Raw genomic sequence first — 22,785 nt, forward strand, 5'->3', positions numbered from 1 at the left:
CTTGGTGTGGGCTAACCCATGCAGGGCTTGGTGTGGGCTAACCCATGCAGGGCTTGGTGTGGGCTAACCCATGCAGGGCTTGGTGTGGGCTTACCCATGCAGGGCTTGGTGTGGGCTAACCCATGCAGGGCTTGGTGTGGGCTAACCCGTGCAGGGCTTGGTGTGGGCTAACCCATGCAGGGCTTGGTGTGGGCTAACCCGTGCAGGGCTTGGTGTGGGCTAACCCATGCAGGGCTTGGTGTGGGCTAACCCGTGCAGGGCTTGGTGTGGGCTAACCCATGCAGGGCTTGGTGTGGGCTAACCCGTGCAGGGCTTGGTGTGGGCTAACCCATGCAGGGCTTGGTGTGGGCTAACCCATGCCCACCTTGCCCCCCGAATACCTACATGGGGCCAATTGCGTCATGTTTGCTGGGTATTGTTCTGGGAGTGGCTGACTGGACGTCAATATACATTCATGGAAACTGGTATTTGATTTTCTCTCTCTGTATTGTTGGGAAGGGTCCATAAGGCATTTCACTGTTCACTGAGTCTAGACTACTTAAGACCCACAACTCATCACTGAGTCTAGACTACTAAAGACCCACAACTCACCACTGAGTCTAGACTACTAAAGACCCACAACTCACCACTGAGTCTAGACTACTAAAGACCCACAACTCACCACTGAGTCTAGACTACTAAAGACCCACAACTCACCACTGAGTCTAGACTACTAAAGACCCACAACTCACCACTGAGTCTAGACTACATAAGACCCACAACTCACCACTGAGTCTAGACTACATAAGACCCACAACTCACCACTGAGTCTTGACTACCTGTTGTTTACCAAGCATGTGATGAATAACATTTCATTTTATTTGATCAGTGTTTTGAGGGAGGAAAGGCTACCCATAACAAAAGTAGACTACCAGCCTAGTAACAATAGTAGACTACCAGCTTAGTAACAATAGTAGACTACCAACCTAGTAACAATAGTAGACTACCAGCCTAGTAACAATAGTAGACTACCAGCTTAGTAACAATAGTAGACTACCAGCCTAGTAACAATAGTAGACTACCAGCCTAGTAACAATAGTAGACTACCAGCCTAGTAACAATAGTAGACTACCAGCCTAGTAACAATAGTAGACTACCAGCCTAGTAACAATAGTAGACTACCAGCCTAGTAACAATAGTAGACCCCCAGCCTAGTAAAAATAAAAGCCTGCAGCCCCCAGCCAGACTCCCATTCCAGCCCCTCCCTGCAGAGCAGAGCGGGAGTAGTGGGCCGTCCCGTGAATGAGGCCTTTGTCCGAGGAGCCATCCCCCGATCCGTCCATCTCCCCTACAACCCCCATCACATACACACACACACAAGCTCACAACCCTAGCCGCAGCACACGCTAGGCAAAATATCAACTCTGACCATTAATCCTCCACCTCTCAGCAAGCAGACCCACAACTCACCACTGAGTCTAGACTACTAAAGACCCACAACTCACCACTGAGTCTAGACTACTAAAGACCCACAACTCACCACTGAGTCTAGACTACATAAGACCCACAACTCACCACTAAGTCTAGACTACTAAAGACCCACCACTCACCACTGAGTCTAGACTACTAAAGACCCACCACTGAGTCTAGACTACTAAAGACCCACAACTCACCTCTGTGACTACTCTGCTCCACAGGGGGGATTTAACAAGAATGCTTTGCTCTAGGGCATCAAGTAAATTAACTGCTGTAAATTGTGTAGAGCCAATGTTATGTAACTTCAAGGTTTATGCTCACAACACTGCTCACACTTCACATGTATTTATTAGGTACCCTTTAGGATTCAAACCATAACTAACTTAGCAAATGTCCTAAATGTTGTAGCTTTAATCAGTCTTGGCAGACAACACATCCCCATTCTTCAAACCACAAAAAACATCTCCTTGCAGACGAAGCTTATCTTGACCCAACAGTATCAGGTTCCTCCCCCACCAAGACCAACTGAAAGGATCCATTTTCCCCCAATAACCAACATGGTTATCTAGGTATACAGTCCACACATAGGCACTGTAAAAGCATGAGTGAGTCCGGTTGAAAGTGGTTAGTTATTCAGCATTGTAACCCTGGGGGCCCACAGTGACAGTGAACACAGTGATATTCTTGGTAGCAGGAGAGGAGAGAGAGAGAGAGAGAGAGAGAGAGAGAGAGAGCGAGAGAGAGAGAGAGAGAGAGAGAAAGCAATAGGGGGAGAGAGAGAGAGGAAAATAGAGAAGAGAGAGCGCGAGAGAGAGAAAGAGAGAGAGAGCACGAGAGAGTGCGAGAGAGAGAGCGAGAGAGAAAGTGATAGGTGGAGAGAATAGATAGAGAGAGAGAGAGGACAAGGTAATTTAACTTAGATAAGGGAAACGATGTGTAAAACTGAATAATATACACACAGAACAAAACATTTCCCTTAATAGACCTATGCACAGATTTCCTTCAGGACTTGGGGATGTTGTGTATCCCACTAATGCCAGAAAACCCAACTCAACACAACCTACAGTACATTTGTGGTGTTATAAAGGAATGATTCAGGTGATCAACGTTTAGAAATGGGCAAAGCACAGCGTGGAAGTCCACTTTCTTTTATTTTTAAAAAGGTTTTCTAGGCCTTAGGAGAGAGGCTACGGATGTGTCCCAAATGGTACCATATCCCCTATGTAGTGCACCACTTTACACCATATCCCCTGTGTAGTGCACCACTTTACACCATATTCCCTATGTAGTGCACCACTTTACACCATATCCCCTATGTAGTGCACTACTTTACACCATATCCCCTATGTAGTGCACCACTTTACACCATATCCCCTGTGTAGTGCACCACTTTACACCATATTCCCTATGTAGTGCACCACTTTACACCATATCCCCTATGTAGTGCACCACTTTACACCATATCCCCTATGTAGTGCACCACTTTACACCATATTCCCTATGTAGTGCACTACTTTAGACCAGATGCTGACTAGGATACCAAACAGTCCACCTTCAGACTTTCTGAAACCCAGAAAGAGGTACTGACTATCTGAAACCCAGAAAGAGGTACTGACTATCTGAAACCCAGAAAGAGGTACTGACTATCTGAAACCCAGAAAGAGGTACTGACTATCTGAAACCCAGAAAGAGGTACTGACTATCTGAAACCCATAAAGAGGTACTGAGATAATATTGGTGGCCACAGTTCAATACTTCACATGACAGCAAGAGATTGTACGTGCATATGTGTGTGTGTGTTTGTGTGTATGTGCATATGTGTGTGTTTGTGTGTATGTGCATTCTGCGCATGCATGTATACGCGCGTGTGTGTGCTCGTCTGTACATGCGCCCATGTGCGTGTGTCTCTCTCTCTCCCTCTGACCTGGTACAGTGTACTTGCTGGGGGAGGTAAGGTACCCCATCTCAGGAACTCCGTTGCGTAGCCAGCGGATCGTGATAGGATTCGGGGAACCCACCGCTTCACATGACAGGTTAAAGGGGCTGTTACGAGTTACGTTCATGTCATCTGGGTGTCTGGTGAACGTTGGTAGACCTAAACACACGCACACCCACAGAATACATGTTTGAGATGGACTACATTGCAGTCAGACTGCAGAATCCCTGATCTACAATTCACCTTATACCCCAAATAACTACTTATTATGATCAATAACTACTTATTATGATCAATTACTCATTATGATCAATATCGGCAATTCTGCGCCAAACTGATCCCCTCAAACACATTAAATATGTTAAGAACCAGTGATGGAAACTCTAGTCATCATTTCATGCACTGGTATGATGTGGGGACTCACCTTCGACCTGAATGCTGATAGGCTGGGACTCTATCTCTATGTCACTGACTCTCAGTCTACAGTGGTAGTCCCCAGCGTCAGCTCTCTGCACACGAGTTATGCTGAAACACAAGTAGTGGAGAAATTTAGCGATCCTGACATTTCAGAACTTTTACACCTGATTTATAATACTGATTGCACTCGCTTTTTGTGTTTGTCTATCGATGTTCTGATGAAGGTCGACTGTAACTGAAAACTTGGCAGTTAAATTATAAAAATGTGCAATGATCTAAGTATCCAAACGATCCAAATGATCTAAGTTTAAACGCTCTTTTCTTCACATGCTGTGTCTGCCATGAATGTCACAGTGCTCCCGTCACAGTGCTCCCGTCACAGTTACCTGACGGTGGACAGCAGGGTCATGACCCCATGTGTGACGGTCTGTAGTTCGTTGATGACCACCTGCATGTTTTCAGCCAGCTCCATGTTGTTCTTCCACCACAGCACGGTGAGGTCCAGGTGGTTGTCAGGGACCTCGATGGAGCAGTTGAACTTGGCCTTGTGGCCCTCTGATAGGTGCACCGACCCCACCGTGGGCTTGAACCTGGAGGGGAATTAATAGAATAGAAAAGAGTTGAACAGAAGTTGAGTTGAGTATAATTTTAGGGCTGCAAATGAAAAACACCTTAACAAGATGTGCATATGAACCTCAGAGTTAGCACACGGATTGATGAATAAAAACCCATGAATATCTAATATCTAACTAATGATAATAAGACAACAGTTACAACATCAACAGTGATTGATAGATAGCAACCTCAGCTTCTTGATGTCAGTGACTGATTGATAGTAACCTCAGCTTATTGATGTCAGTGATTGATTGATTGATGGTAACCTCAGCTTCATGATGTCAGTGATTGATAGATAGTAACCTCAGCTTCTTGATGTCAGTGACTGATTGATAGTAACCTCAGCTTCTTGATGTCAGTGACTGATTGATAGTAACCTCAGCTTCTTGATGTCAGTGATTGATAGATAGTAACCTCAGCTTCTTGATGTCAGTGACTGATTGATAGTAACCTCAGCTTCTTGATGTCAGTGATTGATAGATAGTAACCTCAGCTTCTTGATGTCATCCTGGCTGAGGTGGACCCTCGGGCTGTGGGCTGGTACGATGAGGGTCTCGGGGGGTGCGGTGGGCTGTGGGGAGCGAATCTGACGTCCTGGCATGCTGGGGGAAACAATGCCACGGCCACGACCAGGTCCTCCAGAGACACGGTAAACATAGGGACTCCCATGATGCTCAGCTGTATGTGAGCAGGAAGGGACGGTCATTTCCAAAGCCTGTTACAATATTATAGACCATCTCTGTCATTTCTCCTACCTTAGATCAATAGTCAATACCTGTATATATTTCTCACAAAAACAAAAAATACCAAATAACATCACAGGGGGATTGGGGAATAATCTGCAGTTGAAACTAACGTTTCAGTTCCATACATTTATATTTCCCTCAGAGTTGGAACTACTCAAATGATTCAAGCCACCATGATTAGCCTAACTCAAATGGTACAGAGACTGTATAGGAGGAGGTGGAACAGAGTTAATTGGATATTCAAGGAGGTGGAACAGAGTTAATTTAATATTCAATACCACTCTGCATTTGTGGAACAGCCTCTCCCTCTCCCTGTGCTAAGAGAAGAACATTCACTAAGCAGAGGAATCTCCCCAATATCTGGAGTATTTCAGTCATTTTCTGGGTCCTCCCTAGGATATCTCAGCCAAGTGATATTTTTGTGTAGCCTGGTTCCAGATCTGCATGTGCTGTCTTGCCAACTGCTATGGTAATTGTTGGCAAGACAGAACAAACAGATCTGGGACCAGACTAACTGCCACCAGCTTTCCCTGGGACAGAGAGGAAGGAGGAAATATCAGCAGTTTTATGAGTTAAAATAATCTGTTATCAGAGGAAGTAAACTGTTCTGCCTCCCTGGAAGCAATGAACCAATGTGTTAGTGGTACTAGAGGGCAAAGGCCAAGCCTGTACGTTGGGCCAGTAACCAAAAGGTCGCTGGTTTGAATAGCCGAGCCGACAAGGTAAAAAATCGAATTTGCTCCAGGAGCACCATACTACTATGGCTGACCCTGTAAAACAACACATTTCACTGCACCTATCCAATGTATGTGACAATAAAACATCTATTTATTAATTTTTACAACACAGACTGCATTTACACAGGCAGCCCAATTCTAATATTTTGCCCAATTATTGCCAAAATATCTAATGTGATTAGTCAAAAGACCAATTAGTTGCAAAAGGACAAGGTGACTTTTATCAATCAGACTGGATGCTACAGGGAGGTCATTTATTATGTACCACCTGGAAATGCCTGACAAGCCTATACTGTAGACTGGGATTAAACCCTATACTGTAGGCTGGGATTAAACCCTATACTGTAGGCTGGGATGAAACCCTATACTGTAGGCTGGGATTAAACCCTATACTGTAGGCTGGGATGAAACCCTATACTGTAGGCTGGGATTAAACCCTATATTGTAGGCTGGGATTGAACCCTATACTGTAGGCTGGGATTAAACCCTATATTGTAGGCTGGGATTAAACCCTATACTGTAGGCTGGGATTAAACCCTATACTGTAGGCTGGGATGAAACCCTATACTGTAGGCTGGGATGAAACCCTATACTGTAGGCTGGGATTAAACCCTATACTGTAGGCTGGGATTAAACCCTATATTGTAGGCTGGGATTGAACCCTATACTGTAGGCTGGGATTAAACCCCATATTGTAGGCTGGGATTGAACCCTATACTTTAGGCTGGGATTAAACCCTATACTGTAGGCTCGGATTAAACCCCATACTGTAGGCAGGGATTAAACCCTATACTGTAGGCTGGGATTAAACCCTATACTGTAGGCTGGGATTAAACCCTATACTGTAGGCTGGGATTAAACCCTATACTGTAGGCTGGGATTAAACCCTATATTGTAGGCTGGGATTGAACCCTATACTGTAGGCTGGGATTAAACCCTATATTGTAGGCTGGGATGAAACCCTATACTGTAGGCTGGGATGAAACCCTATACTGTAGGCTGGGATTAAACCCTATACTGTAGGCTGGGATTAAACCCTATACTGTAGGCTGGGATTAAACCCTATACTGTAGGCTGGGATTAAACCCTATATTGTAGGCTGGGATTGAACCCTATACTGTAGGCTGGGATTAAACCCTATATTGTAGGCTGGGATTAAACCCTATACTGTAGGCTGGGATGAAACCCTATACTGTAGGCTGGGATGAAACCCTATACTGTAGGCTGGGATGAAACCCTATACTGTAGGCTGGGATTAAACCCTATACTGTAGGCTGGGATTAAACCCTATATTGTAGGCTGGGATTGAACCCTATACTGTAGGCTGGGATTAAACCCCATATTGTAGGCTGGGATTGAACCCTATACTTTAGGCTGGGATTAAACCCTATACTGTAGGCTCGGATTAAACCCCATACTGTAGACAGGGATTAAACCCTATACTGTAGGCTGGGATTAAACCCTATACTGTAGGCTGGGATTAAACCCTATACTGTAGGCTGGGATTAAACCCTATACTGTAGGCTGGGATTAAACCCTATATTGTAGGCTGGGATTGAACCCTATACTGTAGGCTGGGATTAAACCCTATATTGTAGGCTGGGATGAAACCCTATACTGTAGGCTGGGATGAAACCCTATACTGTAGGCTGGGATTAAACCCTATATTGTAGGCTGGGATTGAACCCTATACTGTAGGCTGGGATTAAACCCCATATTGTAGGCTGGGATTGAACCCTATACTTTAGGCTGGTATTAAACCCTATACTGTAGGCTCGGATTAAACCCCATACTGTAGGCAGGGATGAAACCCTATACTGTAGGCTGGGATTAAACCCTATACTGTAGGCTGGGATTAAACCCTATACTGTAGGCTGGGATTAAACCCTATACTGTAGGCTGGGATTAAACCCTATACTGTAGGCTGGGATTAAACCATATACTGTAGGCTGGGATTAAACCCTATACTGTAGGCTGGGATTGAACCCTATACTGTAGGCTGAGATTGAACCCTATACTTTAGGCTGGGATTAAACCCTATACTGTAGGCTGGGATTAAACCCTATACTGTAGGCTGGGATTAAACCCTATACTGTAGGCTGGGATTAAACCCTATACTGTAGGCTGGGATTAAACCCTATACTGTAGGCTGGGATTAAACCCTATATTGTAGGCTGGGATTGAACCCTATACTGTAGGCTGGGATTAAACCCTATATTGTAGGCTGGGATTGAACCCTATACTTTAGGCTGGGATTAAACCCTATACTGTAGGCTGGGATTAAACCCTATACTGTAGGCTGGGATTAAACCCTATACTGTAGCCTGGGATTGAACCCTATACTTTAGGCTGGGATTAAACCCACACTGAAGGATGAGGTGAACACCATCAAAGCGTGGGCTTGTGGCCAAGGAGCAGGACCATTTTGAAAAGCTACCCCTGTATTCCTATGGTTCTCATTTAAAACATGTTAGTTTCTGCAACTTTAAAATCGTTATAGTTCAAAAAGTATACATAGAATCAAAAATCCTTTGACAAGCAATCTAAATTGGGCCAATCTGCACATCTCAACGTTGGGCTGGAGATTATATATGGTGAAAGAGGAGATAGGTCAAGAAAAGTCTATGCCCCTTTTTTCCTATTGAAATATTGTTGCAGTACAAAAATAATAAATGCTATCAAAATTATTTTCTCAAGCAATCTATGTTGGGGCAGTGTGTATGTTTTAAAGTAGGTTTCGCGTTAATAGCTTAAAGCCAGGATAATAAATCAACATATGGAATTAATTAATTTAGAATCGAATACATCTCAAACTCAAGTTTCAAAATGAACCAATATGAAACATCGACAATTAACTGATTGAAAAACAGCAGTTGATTTATCAAATACATAATTAACTTTCGACAGAAAGAGTTGTGTTCAAAGTCCTCCAAAACCCCAAAATGGTTAAATTGCTAGTAAAAGTGGACTAGAATACTTCAAAAAAATCGACTAAGATACCTCTATGGACTGTTTTACTTTCTATGAGTGTTGGCATAATTTTGGGGAATCTGGCCAGTGGTACAGTTTACCTATGGCCAGATTCCCCCAAATTATGCGAAAGTAAAATAGTCCATAGAAGTATTGCAGTCTACTTTTTTTGCCATAGTAATTAGTGTGGTAGTGCCTGGTTATAGTTTTAAAAAACTATAACCAGAAAGAGTTGTGTTCAAAGTCCTTCAAAACCCCCAAAATGGTTACATTGCAACTTACCACTGGCCAGATTCCCCAAAATGATGCCAACACTTGTAGAAAGTAAAACAGTCCATAGAGGTATCTTAGTCGATTTTTTTGCCATTGTAAATAGTGTGCAGTGCGCACACACCGGGAATTGATCCGCGACCAGCTCCTCTCCAATAAAAATGAAAAATGGTTATCCAACTATTTTCTAGAAGTCGTTTTGGAGGGCTCTGACACTTTACTACAAATAGTTTTCATTCTCAACATCGTTAATAACACTGAAACTCGTTCTGCCCTAGTCTACAATCCAGCTGTTTTCGTCCTAAAAAGATCCTCCACGGTTGGAGATCTGGAAATCACATTTCTCTGGAATGCGAAATCACGTTTCAACTTTCTTTGGTGAACTCACGTCACTAGAGGTTTTTGAGGGATCCCATTTTAGGGCGGGGACTCTTCTTTCCCTTCAATGCTTACCCATATCATCTCCTTATAGTACAGCAGGCTATTAGCTGCTGCAAATATTGACAACTGCTCATCAAAAGTTAGACTACTGTCGCACTTTTCTACCAATAATTCATGACAAAACAATTAAAATGTAGTCAGGTGATCTAACAATTAACAGTGTTGATGAGTCCTTACAAGAAATAAGCAGTAAAAATAGTAATCTCCTGTCCAAGGACAATAGTATCCTGGCTGACGAGTGTTAGTAAGACTAGGACAATAGGGGATTTGACTAAAATGAGAACAATAAATAAAGGATCGCTCGCATTTACAGCACCTTTTATAACAACACAACATTATCTGCTATTTATATGGACACATTTCCATAAGTGCAACAGGTCTGCAGTGTGGCGGCCTTATGTGAAATTCAAGGCTGGTTTATGCTTGGTCTAACGACTGTCTGTGGACAGTTTGTCACATTCTAATGGTCTACAGACAGCCATTGACAGCCTCTGCTTGACGATATTCCATAGTACTCTATTCCAAATGTTTGTTTCCAAATGTTAAAAAAAAATACAAAAAGCAACATGCAACAATTTCAAAGATTTTACTCAGTTACAGTTCATATAAGGAATTCAGTCAATTGAAATACATTCATTAGGCCCTAATCTATGGATTTCACATAACTGGGCAGGGGTGCAGCCATGGGTGGGCCTGGGAGGGCATAGGCCCACCCATTGGGGAGCCAGGGCTAGCCAATCAGAATGAGTTTTTCCCCACAAAAGGGCTTTATTTTAGATAGAAATACTCCTCCGTTTCATCAGCTGGTCTCAGACGATCCCGCAGGTGAAGAAGCCGGATGTGGAGGTCCTGGGCTGGCGTGGTTACACGTGGTCTGCGGTTGTGAGGCCGGTTGGACATACTGCCAAATTCCCTAAAACAACGTTAGAGGCGGCTTATGGTAGAGAAATAAACATTCAATAACTGGCAACAGCTCTGGTGGACATTCCTGCAGTCAGCATGCCAATTGCACGCTCCCTCAAAACTTGAGACATCTGTGGCATTGTATTATGCGTCCACAAGCTTCTTCTCCATTCACATGCTAAACCGGAAGCCATGATCATGCTGTTTAATCAGCTTCTTTATATGCCACACCTGTCAGGTGGATGAATTCTCTTGGAAAAGGAGAAACGCTCACTAACAGGGAAGTAAACAACTTTGTGCACAACATTTGAGAGGAATAAGATTTTTGTGCGTATGGAAAGTTTCTGTGATCTTTTATTTCAGCTCATGAAACATGGGACCAACACTTTACATGTTGCATTTATGTTTTGGTTAAGTGTACATGCTGCCAAACATGCCCTCGTAAAACTGACTATCCTCCCGATCCTTGACTTCGGTGATGTCATTTACAAAATAGCCTCCAACACTCTACTCAGCAAATTGGATGTAGTCTATCACAGTGCCATCCGTTTTGTCACCAAAGCCCCATATACTACCCACCATTGTGACCTGTACGCTCTCGTTGGCTGGCCCTCACTACATATTCGTCACCAAACCCACTGGCTCCAGGTCATCTATAAATCACTGCTAGGCAAATCCCCGCCTTATTTTAACTCATTGGTCACCATAGCAACACTCACCCGTAGTATGCGCTCCAGCAGGTATATCTCACTGGTCATCCCAAAAGCCAACACCTCCTTTGGCCGCCATTCCTTCCAGTTCTCTGCTGCTAATGACTGGAACGAACAGCAAAAATCTCTGAAGCTGGAGACTCTTATCTCCCTCACTAACTTTAAGCATCAGTTGTCAGAGCAGCTTACCGATCACTGCACCTGTACACAGCACATCTGTAATTAGCCCACCCAACTACCTCATCCCCATATTGTTATTTATTTTGCTCATTTGCACCCCAGTATCTCTATTTGCACATCATCTTCTGCACATCTATCACTCCAGTGTTAATACAAAATTTTAATTATTTTGCACTATGGCCTATTTATTACCTTACCTCCATAACTTATATACATTCAAATAGTTATTCTGTTTAAAAATGTACATACTGTAGCATTGATTCGCCCAGAAAGTCTGGAATGCCAACAGAAAATATTGTTTTATTCAAATACAATTTGGTTGAATGACAGATTTATAATTTCATTGTAGCCTATTCAAAATGAGATGGAGTTCAAACCTTCAATATTGTTTACAGTCTCTTTGATTTACAATAAGTTGCAGACAATCCTGGTTCTAAGGTGTAAAATGTACACCATCAGTGGAACGCTATGTGCAAATGGTCCCTATACCCAACATAGTGCATTAGATTTGGCCTCTAGGGAATAGGGTGCCATTTCAGATTGTCCACTAATCTCCATGCTCTTTAAAGTAAAATATGTCTAGTGAGATCTCTCTTCAACATCAGATTTACAACTTTTCTGTTTACACTTGCCTTAGATGTGGTGTGGCCAAAGCCACATGCCTGCTTCATGTGTAAGTGCAGCTATTAGCATACCGTAAATACCATAGTACAGGGGCCCCAGTTTTTTGTTTTGTTGTAATTTCTTTTTATTGATTTTTTTTGTGAACATAGATACAACATAATACCATCGTGAACACCATTTTTATGTCTCTGCATCCAGTATGAAGGAAGTTAGAGGTAGTTTCACGAGCCAACGCTAACTAGCGTTAGTGCAATGACTGAAAGTCTACTGGAACAGTTAGCATGCTAGCTGTTCCTGTTCATCCGACTCTGGGGAAGTAGATAAACGGCTTCATTGCCAAAATCTCAAACTGTTCCTTTAATATGGAGGAAATTACAGTAATTGGAGCTAATTACAGGGTTTTTCTGTATAGAAAATTCTTAAGCGGGTGATCATTTTCGGGATGGAAAAACTGTTTCAGTGTCAACTTAAATGACCAAAACCATATAGAAAGCATGCAGGAATGATATTGAAATATATATTTTTAATAATACCATCTTTGAGAACTAACAATCAAATAAAAGCTAGACAGTCAGGGAGAATCGAAAATAATGGGCACATGTCCATTGATTTTGTTATAATGTTTAAGCAGGAATTGCAGGAAATCTGCTTTAAAACGTCAAAATCAATGGAAAAAATGTGTAGAACTGCAGAAAATGAGCTTTACAACAGCAAAATGTTTTCACCTCCGCTAAGATGCTGTACCTTTCTAATAGTAATGTTGGAGTTTACACTTCCTCTTCTAATGAACTGTGGGGACCATCTACCAGATCTATTCATTTTCAAATGGATTACTTCTACTTGTAATTATCATTCACCTGATAAGACAAGACATTACTTTTTTGGGGGGCTAACATATGATGGGGGTCCCTGGGTCGCCGGCAAGAAAAGTTTGAAAAACCCTGTCATAGTATATAGACAAACAAATTAAGGATAGCAATTCAAACTATAGAGCTTCTCATCTAAACCATGTTGCACATACAGTGAGGGAAAAAAGTATTTGATCCCCTGCTGATTTTGTACGTTTTCCCAATGACAAAGACATGATCAGTCTATAATTGTAATGGTAGGTTTATTTGAACAGTGAGAGACAGAATAACAACAACAAAAATCCAGAAAAACGCATGTCAAAAATGATTAGCATTTTAATGAGGGAAATGAGTATTTGAACCCTCTGCAAAACATGACTTAGTACTTGGTAGCAAAACCCTTGTTGGCAATCACAGAGGTCAGACGTTTCTTGTAGTTGGCCACCAGGTTTGCACACATCTCAGGAGGGATTTTGTTCCACTCCTCTTTGCAGATCTTCTCCAAGTCATTAAGGTTTCGAAGCTGACGTTTGGCAACTCGAACCTTCAGCTCCCTCCACAGATTTTCTATGGGATTAAGGTCTGGAGACTGGCTAGGCCATTCCAGGACCTTAATGTGCTTCTTCTTGAGCCACTCCTTTGTTGCCTTGGTCATGTGTTTTGGGTCATTGTCATGCTGGAATACCCATCAACGACCCATTTTCAATGCCCTAGCTGAGGGAAGGAGGTTCTCACACAAGATTTGACGGTATATGGCCCCGTCCATCGTCCCTTTGATGCAGTGAAGTTGTCCTGTCCCCTTAGCAGAAAAACACACCCAAAAGAATAATGTTTCCACCTCCATGTTTGACGGTGGGGATGGTGTTCTTCGGGTCATAGGCAGCATTCCTCTTCCTCCAAACACGGCGAGTTGAGTTGATGCCAAAGAGCTCGATTTTGGTCTCATCTGACCACAACACTTTCACCCAGTTCTCCTCTGAATCATTCAGATGTTCATTGGCAAACTTCAGACGGCACTGTATATGTGCTTTCTTGAGCAGGGGGAACTTGCGGGCGCTGCAGGATTTCAGTCCTTCACGGCGTAGTGTGTTACCAATTGTTTTCTTGGTGACTATGGTCCCAGCTGCCTTGAGATCATTGACAAGATCCTCCCGTGTAGTTCTGGGCTGATTCCTCACTGTTCTCATGATCATTGCAACTCAACGAGGTGAGATCTCGCATGGAGCCCCAGGCCGAGGGAGATTGACAGTTATTTTGTGTTTCTTCTTCCTTTTGCGAATAATCACACCAACTGTTGTCACCTTCTCACCAAGCTGCTTGGCGATGGTCTTGTAGCCCATTCCAGCCTTGTGTAGGTCTACAATCTTGTCCCTGACATCCTTGGAGAGCTCTTTGATCTTGGCCATGGTGGAGAGTTTGGAATCTGATTGATTGATTGCTTCTGTGGACAGGTGTCTTTTATACAGGTAACAAGCTGAGTTTAGGAGCACTCCCTTTAAGAGTGTGCTCCTAATCTCATCTTGTTACCTGTATAAAATACATCTGGGAGCCAGAAATCGTTCTGATTGAGAGGGGGTCAAATACTTATTTCCCCCATTAAAATGCAAATCAATTTACAACATTTTTGACATGCGTTTTTCTGGATTTTTTTGTTGTTATTCTGTCTCTCACTGTTCAAATAAACCTACCATTAAAATTATAGACTGATCATTGCTTTGTCAGTGGGCAAACATACAAAATCAGCAGGGGATCAAATACTTTTTTCCCTCACTGTAGGCTTCGTTTAGACAGGCGGTCCAATTCTGATATTTTTCCACTGATTGACCAATCACATCAGATCTTTTCACATGAGCTCTCTCAGAGCTGATCTGATTGGTCAAAATACCAATTAGTGAAAAAAATATCAGCATTGGGCTGCCTGTCTAAACGCAGCCAGTGTTGCACACTTCAAATCAAATGTTATTTGTCACATACATGTGTTTATCAGATGTTATTGCGTGTGTAGCGAAATGCTTGTGCTTCTAGCTCCGACAGTGCAGTAATATCTAACAAGTAATATCTAACAATTTCACAACATATATCCAATACACACAAATCTAGTAAGGAATGGAATTTAAGAATATATACAGTACATATATGGACAAGCAATGACAGAGCGGCACTTGGTTAATGCAATGATTCACAAATGTGTGGATATTTTAAAAGCCTTTAATTTTCAATTTGGCTAATAGAGCAAAAATGTTGTCTACTGGTATTAAGGTCATTCTTACAGGGACGTGTGGTGTGGGAGAGCCGATGTCTTTCCACTCTGCCACTCAAAGGGGGGTATGTGGTGTAGATGTCTCCCACACTACCTCGGGAGGAAGTGTGGGAGACATCTCTTAAAGAGAGATTTGAATCTAGATCCGTCTCTTTACACTACACAAGAATCTCTCCTGGACCTAGTTTGTGTCATCAAAGTAGTGTAGTGTAAAGAGGCCCTAAGCTGTCGGCTCTGCGATGGCAGAGGGTCCATCCTTAGTGTTGGACAACGCAGAGTGCCCTTGTTCCCAGAAGAACCAGAACTACTCTTCACCACATTCTCAGAGCAATACGCCTTCATCCGGTACATATTAGCTTTACTCTCGCAGCAGCCCATGTTACTCAGTAACAGATAGGCATCCTTCCTGAAAGCCTTAGTAAAGATGGCATAGAGGAAAGGGTTGGCACAGGAAAGAACAGACACCAGGAGTATCTTGGAGTTGGTGACGGTAATCAGCGGAACCTTAAAGGCCTCGGATATAGCGAAGAATGAGATGGGTGCCATGCAGAGGAGGTAGGTGAAAATTAGGACAGTCTGCGCTGCGGCCGGGGAACTGTGGGTTCCGTACAGCCAGATGAGGATGTAGCAGACGCAGACCAACAGGAAGTTGAAGTGGAGGAGCAGGAAGATGAAGGGCCAGATGAGTGGGAAGGCACATGCTCACCTGGAATATACAGCTAATTATTGTTTATATGTGTTAAATGTATACAGCAGTATTGAAGAAAAAGTGTCTTAAACAATTTTCCCCTCCTTACCAATTTTCACCTCTGGGACAATAAAGTAAAGAACTACCCAGAATGATGGACGGCCATCGTCGCCGCGGTGTGTTATAGTGAAAACAATGGATGGCCATCACTTCCTGTCGCTGTGGTGTTTTATAGAGACCACCTCCTGGGTGCGACTAGTGGTGACTATTTGCGTGGATTCAACATGTAGAATCGTTGGAAAATGAACAGAAAGTGTCGGCCGATATTCTGGTAAGAAGAACTAGGTACGCTCGGCCGTCCATAGTTCTGGTGTGTTTTTATAGTATACAGTATATCATATCATACCCTGCTGTAGCTACTGACCCCCACCAGGGGGAGCATGGCCATTCCCAGACAGATCAACCACCCTCCAGCCATGATGCCAGCAGCCTGCACCAGGCCCTCTTCTCCAGCTGCAAGGCATTAGGTATCGTATGCCAGCGCTCCAGAGTGATAGTCGACAACGTATACACCGATAGCTCCCCGCCAAACACAGACAGGAAGCCCGCCGCGTTACAACCCGCCCCCGTCTGCTAATCGATGGCATGCTCGCTGTAGTGGCCTCGGGTGCGGAGGTCGACGGCAGCAATCATGCAGAAGTCGGCGAAGGCCAGGTGATACAAGGAAGCGCGGTACGGTGAGTTTACAGCGACTGAAGAAGAAGATGAGGAGGACCGTCAGTTTGCCGGCGATCGCCAGGATGTTGATGAACCAGATGGCGACTCTGAGGAAACTGAAATCTGGAATTAACAAGGGAAAAGCAGTCAAACTCAATCAATCAAACTTGAATCAAACAACACATTTCTTACAAAAGATGCAGTTCAAGGTGTGTAACATAATTACATTAATAAAAAGTGAGAAAGATACAAACAATAGGTTCTCTAAAATAACAGTAAAACAATAGTAAAATAACAGTAAAACAATAGTAAAATAACAGTAAAACAATAGTAAAATAACAGTAAAACAATAGTAAAATAACAGTAAAACAATAGTAAAATAACAGTAAAACAATAGTAAAATAACATGAGACAGTATGTCAGTGATGTCATCTCTGAATATGGGTGCATCAGGTCTACTGTTCTTTCAACGCTGTCACATGTCCGTTTGTTTGAACTCTGATGGCTGACAAAGAACATTCAAACTTCCAAATACCACAGTGAGTGAGGGTTTTCCTTTCCCAGTTTGTATTCTTAACCCTGCACCCAAAGAGTTGAGCAAAGAAATTCTTGATTCTACCTGCTATGTCTTCACATGGGTTAAAGGCATCAGCCTCTGGTGTGCACTGTAGGGTTGGTCTTGTCTGACAGTATAACCCTAGTTCTGGATACTGGAAATCCAAACCTCTGTAGGACATAATCAGGTATTGCAGGTATTTGCACCAGTATGACGATTCCACCATAACACCTGGAGACCTGGTGGTACAGGAAGAGATAGCGGTAAAGAGTAGACAAAGGTTTTATGAATGTATAATTATATTGACATTTATTTTTCCCTGAAAACAAATGCATTAGCTAAATAGAAAAACCCAAATGATTAGCAAAAGAGCTGTTCTGCTTGGTCAAAATATAAATTAGTGAAACAACAATTAGCTTGCCTGTGTAAAATCAGTCTTTAGGTCAGACAGGTGGTGACATTTCCAATCCGATCGTTTAATTAGGCTCCCTAAAAAGTCATAGTGCGCGTTCCTCTGCTCAGACGCTGCTGATGCCTGGTATTTAAGTATCAGCTAACCACATCAACTGTAATAGCAATCTGTCAGTCGACGACACAGACGATAACGTGGCACGCAACCATTGGTTGATGCATGCAAAGTCTGAGCAGGGGAACACGACCATATTCAGTAGATGATTAATATGCATTACACAAATGAGGAAGTAGGCAAATAGGGCACCTTCACAAAATGGACGAATCTGTATCATAGCAATTCCATTATGTAATTAATAGTTTTTTCGGAACTCAGAGTTGAAATAAAATAGTAGTAAACGAAGAAGTAAAATAAACCTGACTTTTCAGATGGACTGTTGTCATCACAATACGAAGACCTAGATCCATTATGTCATGCTTCATTGATTGGATAATCCCTAGAGGAGATAGAGGTAAATTAAATAATTGTTTCTTCCCATGTTCAAAATCACCTTGGAGCCAGAGATGGATAGATGGCACACTTGCCACAAGAAAGTCCACAATGGCACTGCCCATGATGGCACAGATAAACTGAACAAAAACATGAAACGCACCATGTAACAATTTCAAAGATTTTACAGAGTTACAGGTCATATAAGGAAAACAGTCAATTGAAATAAATTCATTAGGCCCTAATCTATGGATTTCACATGACTAGGAATACGGATATGCATCGGTTGGTCACAGAAACCTTAAAAAAAAAAAAAGGTAGGGGTGTGGATCAGAAAACCAGTTAGTATCTGGTGTGACCACCATTTGCCTCATGCAGCGCGACACATCTCCTTCGCATAGAGTTGATCAGGCTGTTGATTGTGGCCTGTGTAATGTTGTCCCACTCCTCTTCAATGGCTGTGCAAAGTTGCTGGATATTGGCGTGAACTGGAACACGCTGTCGTACACGTCGATCCAGAGCATCCCAAATATGCTCAATGGGTGACATGTCTGGTGAGTATGCAGGCCATGGAAGAACTGGGACATTTTCAGCTTCCGGGAATTGTGTACAGATCCCTGTGTAAAAGTGTGTTAAAGCTGGAAAATGTTGTCAAAGTGGTTGTAAAACTTTTCAACTTTATATGGGCAAGGGGGCTTAACCATCGTCAGTTCATTCAGCTGCTCAATGACACAGAGGCAGAGCACCAAGACTTGTACCATTCAAATGTGCGCTGGCTAAGCCTGGGAAAAGTATTTCGACCATGTGTGGGAACTGAGAGGGGAGATAGGTATGTTCCTTGATACGGTTGGTAAAGCTGACGACTTCTCAGAGTTGAAAGACACAGACTGGCTGGGCGACTTTGCTTTTGGTGTGGACATATTGGGGCATCTGAACGATGTAAATGTGTTTTTGCACATTAACTGTATTCCAATGTGAAAGCATTCAAGGCCAAACTTATGTTGTTCTCCAGACAAATGAGCAGCCGGTCTCTCGCTCATTTTCTGACACTGGCCGCACTGATCGCGCCCACTCGGGCTCCCGAGTGGCGCAGCGGTCTAAGGCACTGCATCTCAGTGCTTGAGGCGTCAATACAGACCCCCTGGTTTGATTCCAGGCTGTATCACAACCGGCCGTGATTGGGAGTCCCATAGGGCGGCGCACAATTGGGCCAGCGTCGTCCGGGTTTGGCCGGTGTAGGCCGTCATTGTAAATAAGAATTTGTTCTTAACTGACTTGCCCAGTTAAATAAAGGTAAAATAAAATAAACATCACAGTGCCGCACTGAGACGTACAGTAACACATCTGCTGTTACATTTGCATGTCTCCAGTCATATAATATATATGTATTTTTAAGTTTGCATATTGTGACTGTAAGTTTGATTGTACTTTACAACGGTAGAGATGCAGGATCTGTGTGTGTGTGTTTGACTGTGTCTGTTATGTTATGAATTATATCAATTTTGTGAACATTTTATGAAAAATGTGTTCACAAAAAACAAGGGTAGAGAATGTACAAGGGTAAATTGTTCTGCAAGCATATGTACACCTACAGTACACTAGTAGTTGTGTGTCAATGTGAAAATCAATAAAGGCTTCACATGTTTTATCACGCAGATAGTATGTGGCCCTTCACTTGGTTTCAAAAACAATGTGGCCCTTGAGCCAAAAGGTTTGCCCACCCCTGCTCTAAGCCAACTGTTTTGTGATAATGTCTTAAGAATCTCGGACTGTTTTCCCAAAGCACAACAGCACAAGATCAAAGCATGACCATGTTGCAGTTCCCCTGGAGACAGGCAGCAAGAGGCCCAACTCACCGCAACATAATAGCCGTAGACATACACCAAACATACAGCATGTATCTTGTATCCTCCTCAAATGAGATACAATATATTTAGTCTCGCGTTAAACTGCTAGCTGGACAGCACACACAATTTGGTTTTGGGTTCCAAGATTAAATGATCTTTAACCTATGCCCTAGAGACTCCCAGATTATATTATCTTTAACCCATGCCCTAGACTCCCAGATGATATTATCTTTAACCCATGCCCTAGAGACTCCCAGATTACATTATCTTTAACCCATGCCCTAGACTCCCAGATGATATTATCTTTAACCCATACCCTAGACTCCCAGATTACATTATCTTTAACCCATGCCCTAGAGACTCCCAGATTACACTGTCTTTAACCCATGCCCTAGACTCCCAGATTACACTGTCTTTAACCCATGCCCTAGAGACTAAAGGCGTCAGTATTCTTCTGTTCGAACCGAACAGTGTGCTCGCATGCTTCCTAAAAAGACGTTCGCTTGAAAAACAGAAATAAAATGGGTAAAGCTGCAATATTACCCAGGGACAGTAGAGGGTGATTAGCTGGTAATAACCATATACGGCCAAACAAGGAAGATACTTGTGGGAGAATAAAAGTGTACACAGAGAGACATTTGACTGGATCACCACACATTGAGTGCTTTGTTTCTTCAGAGTTTACTCGACCTTATTTGAAAGCTGTAGGCAGTAGGAAAATGGCGGAAGCGGATGTTCCGTTTGAATCGGATGATGTGTTGAGTGGAGATGAGCGTGAGAGGAATTGGATTCCAGTGGAGAACGCAGAAGGAAATAAGAGAAGTGAAGTGGAAGCTAGTAAATCCAAACCTTGTTCTAAGTCTTTTTTGGTTGGAATAAGGGTTTTGGATCGATGTTACCTGGGAGATCCGTTTGAAGTCTCTGGTGGATGTGTTGGATGAGAATAAGGACAAGTAGGCTTATTTAGTTTTTTAGTGTTTCTATGGAACAGAAGGAGCTTTGCACCTCAAGAAGATATCGGATTGGAATATGTCGTGTGTGGCTCTATCAAGGGTGTTATCTCTGGAGTGGTGATTAGAATATGTGGTGTGTGGATCTATCAAGGGTGTTATCTCTGGAGTGGTGATTAGAATAGGTGGTGTGTGGATCTTCATAGCAGGGCGTCTATTAAGGGTGTTATCTCTGGGGTGGTGCTAGAAGTAAATGCAAAGGATATACGTGAAGATTGGATCAAGTGATTGGTGCACAATGACTGACCTGCTTGGTGAAGAGTCTCTCCCTTCTCACGTGTATTTGGGTTATATGAGATACCCTGTGAGAGCCTTCGTGCCCAAACCCATGCAGTGTGATAAATGTAAATGATTTGGTAATGTGTCAAGTGTATGTAGACATGAGGAGTATTATATGCCAGCTGAGACTAAATGCTGAAACTGTGGTGGTGAACATGCACCCGAATTCCTGAAGTGTCCTGTTAGGGTGAAGGAGACAGAGGTGGTGAATAAGGGCTGTCCAGAATGTCTCCTATCTGGAGGCGTTGAGAAGACTGGAAGAAAAGAGTGAAGTTGAAGAAGTAATGGTAGTAGGAGTAGAGACACCAGATAATATTCCTTGTCAACAGGGGGATTCTGACATGTTGCATGTTAAGAACATGGACTCCTAGCGTTTATTACTTTGGTTATCAACTGCACAGCACAAACGGAGAGGAAATAGGAGAAAATAGGCATCATTGTGAATGCGGCTGAGCGTTTTTTGGGACTCAGGAACTTTTTTGCAGAGGCATTACAAGGAATCATGTTGATGAATGCTCCACCCTCACAGGCACCTGATGTGATTTGAATGTGACTGAAGGAGTGGGACGGTTGTTTTGATTTATTTTTTATTATCTCATGTTTTCCTGGGAGATGCAGCTTTCCCCCTACATGAGAACCTCATGCGCCCTTATCTAGGTATGTTGATAATAGAATGTTGGAATCAATTTCACTTTTTCTGTTTCTAATTTCCCGTATTACTGCGTACATGTATTATTCAAGCTACATCCTGTAATGGTAATTAATACTCTCTGTGAACAATGCATGGGATTAGTCTCATTCATTCCAAACTTCTACCAGGTATAGCCCACTTCATTACTAGTTATATCCCTCGCATAGCGGGAATCTGTGTCCCTCGGCCCAAAATACAGTTTCCTTTTAAGATGCTGGTTTCTCCCATGGGAGACCCAGGTTCAGATCCCTCCTGTGACACTCGCCCCAGGTGTAAATTAGAAGAGGCTGGTGGGAGGAACTATAGGAGGACGGGCTCAATGTAATGGTCGGAATGGAATAAATGGAATGGAGTCTAACATATGTTTGATGAGTTTCCCATTCCATGTCTTCCATTCCAGCCATTACAATGAGCCAGTCCACCTATAGCTCCTCCCACCAGCATAGTTGTGGGAATTAGGGGTGCTGAGGGTGCTGCAGCACCCGCTGAAAAAAATCTGAATAATTTAAAAAATGAATAGTACAATTTATTTAGCTTAGTCCCATTAAAGGCGTAGTCTTATATTTCTCTAATGCCGTTGTTGAACAGGTTCCTGGAATAGAGAGAAAACAATGTTAACACCATTGGCTTTTAGGCCTAGATCCCAGATCCTGAGTAAGCAATAATGAGAGTTAGTGACTTTAAATGTCATTCAGTATAGCCAATGTCATTTCCACACGTCAGGTTCTTATGACTATACGGTCCATTGGATTGGAAAAATACTCATTATAATAACACAGTACTTACATTGCAGTGTATTCAGTTGTCATGCCAACAAAAGCATTTTCTGATATTGACAGGTTGTTACAGATATCCCTGTAAGACAAGTTTTGGATTAAGTTGATATAATACTGTTTAGGCCTCTATTTACTTTTCATCAGACAAGCCCTTCAAAATCACTGACCCATACTTACAAGTCTGCCTGATGAAGGTCCACCATGACCA

The 22,785-nt window shown here is 42.8% G+C and overlaps 1 protein-coding gene and 1 pseudogene across 2 annotated transcripts in view; both read right to left on the bottom strand.

The window, feature by feature from the left end:
• LOC121578217 (tyrosine-protein kinase Mer) overlaps positions 1 to 9,503 on the bottom strand; it is a 50,935-nt gene extending 41,432 nt beyond the window's left edge. For both annotated transcript variants that reach the window (XM_041892429.1, XM_041892435.1), the window contains exons 1-5: positions 9,159 to 9,503; positions 4,912 to 5,101; positions 4,195 to 4,398; positions 3,816 to 3,916; positions 3,380 to 3,550 (exon numbers count right to left, since the gene is read on the bottom strand). In XM_041892429.1, coding sequence (XP_041748363.1) covers positions 3,380 to 3,550; positions 3,816 to 3,916; positions 4,195 to 4,398; positions 4,912 to 5,101; positions 9,159 to 9,243 — 751 coding nt within the window. In that variant the 5' untranslated portion in view covers positions 9,244 to 9,503. The remainder of the gene's footprint in view (positions 1 to 3,379; positions 3,551 to 3,815; positions 3,917 to 4,194; positions 4,399 to 4,911; positions 5,102 to 9,158) is intronic.
• A 5,762-nt stretch (positions 9,504 to 15,265) lies between these two features.
• Positions 15,266 to 17,254, bottom strand: LOC121571573 (annotated as a pseudogene).
• Positions 17,255 to 22,785: the final 5,531 nt, after the last annotated feature.

This window comes from Coregonus clupeaformis, chromosome 1 (assembly GCF_020615455.1).
Source record: "Coregonus clupeaformis isolate EN_2021a chromosome 1, ASM2061545v1, whole genome shotgun sequence".
Classification (NCBI taxonomy): Eukaryota; Metazoa; Chordata; class Actinopteri; order Salmoniformes; family Salmonidae; genus Coregonus; species Coregonus clupeaformis.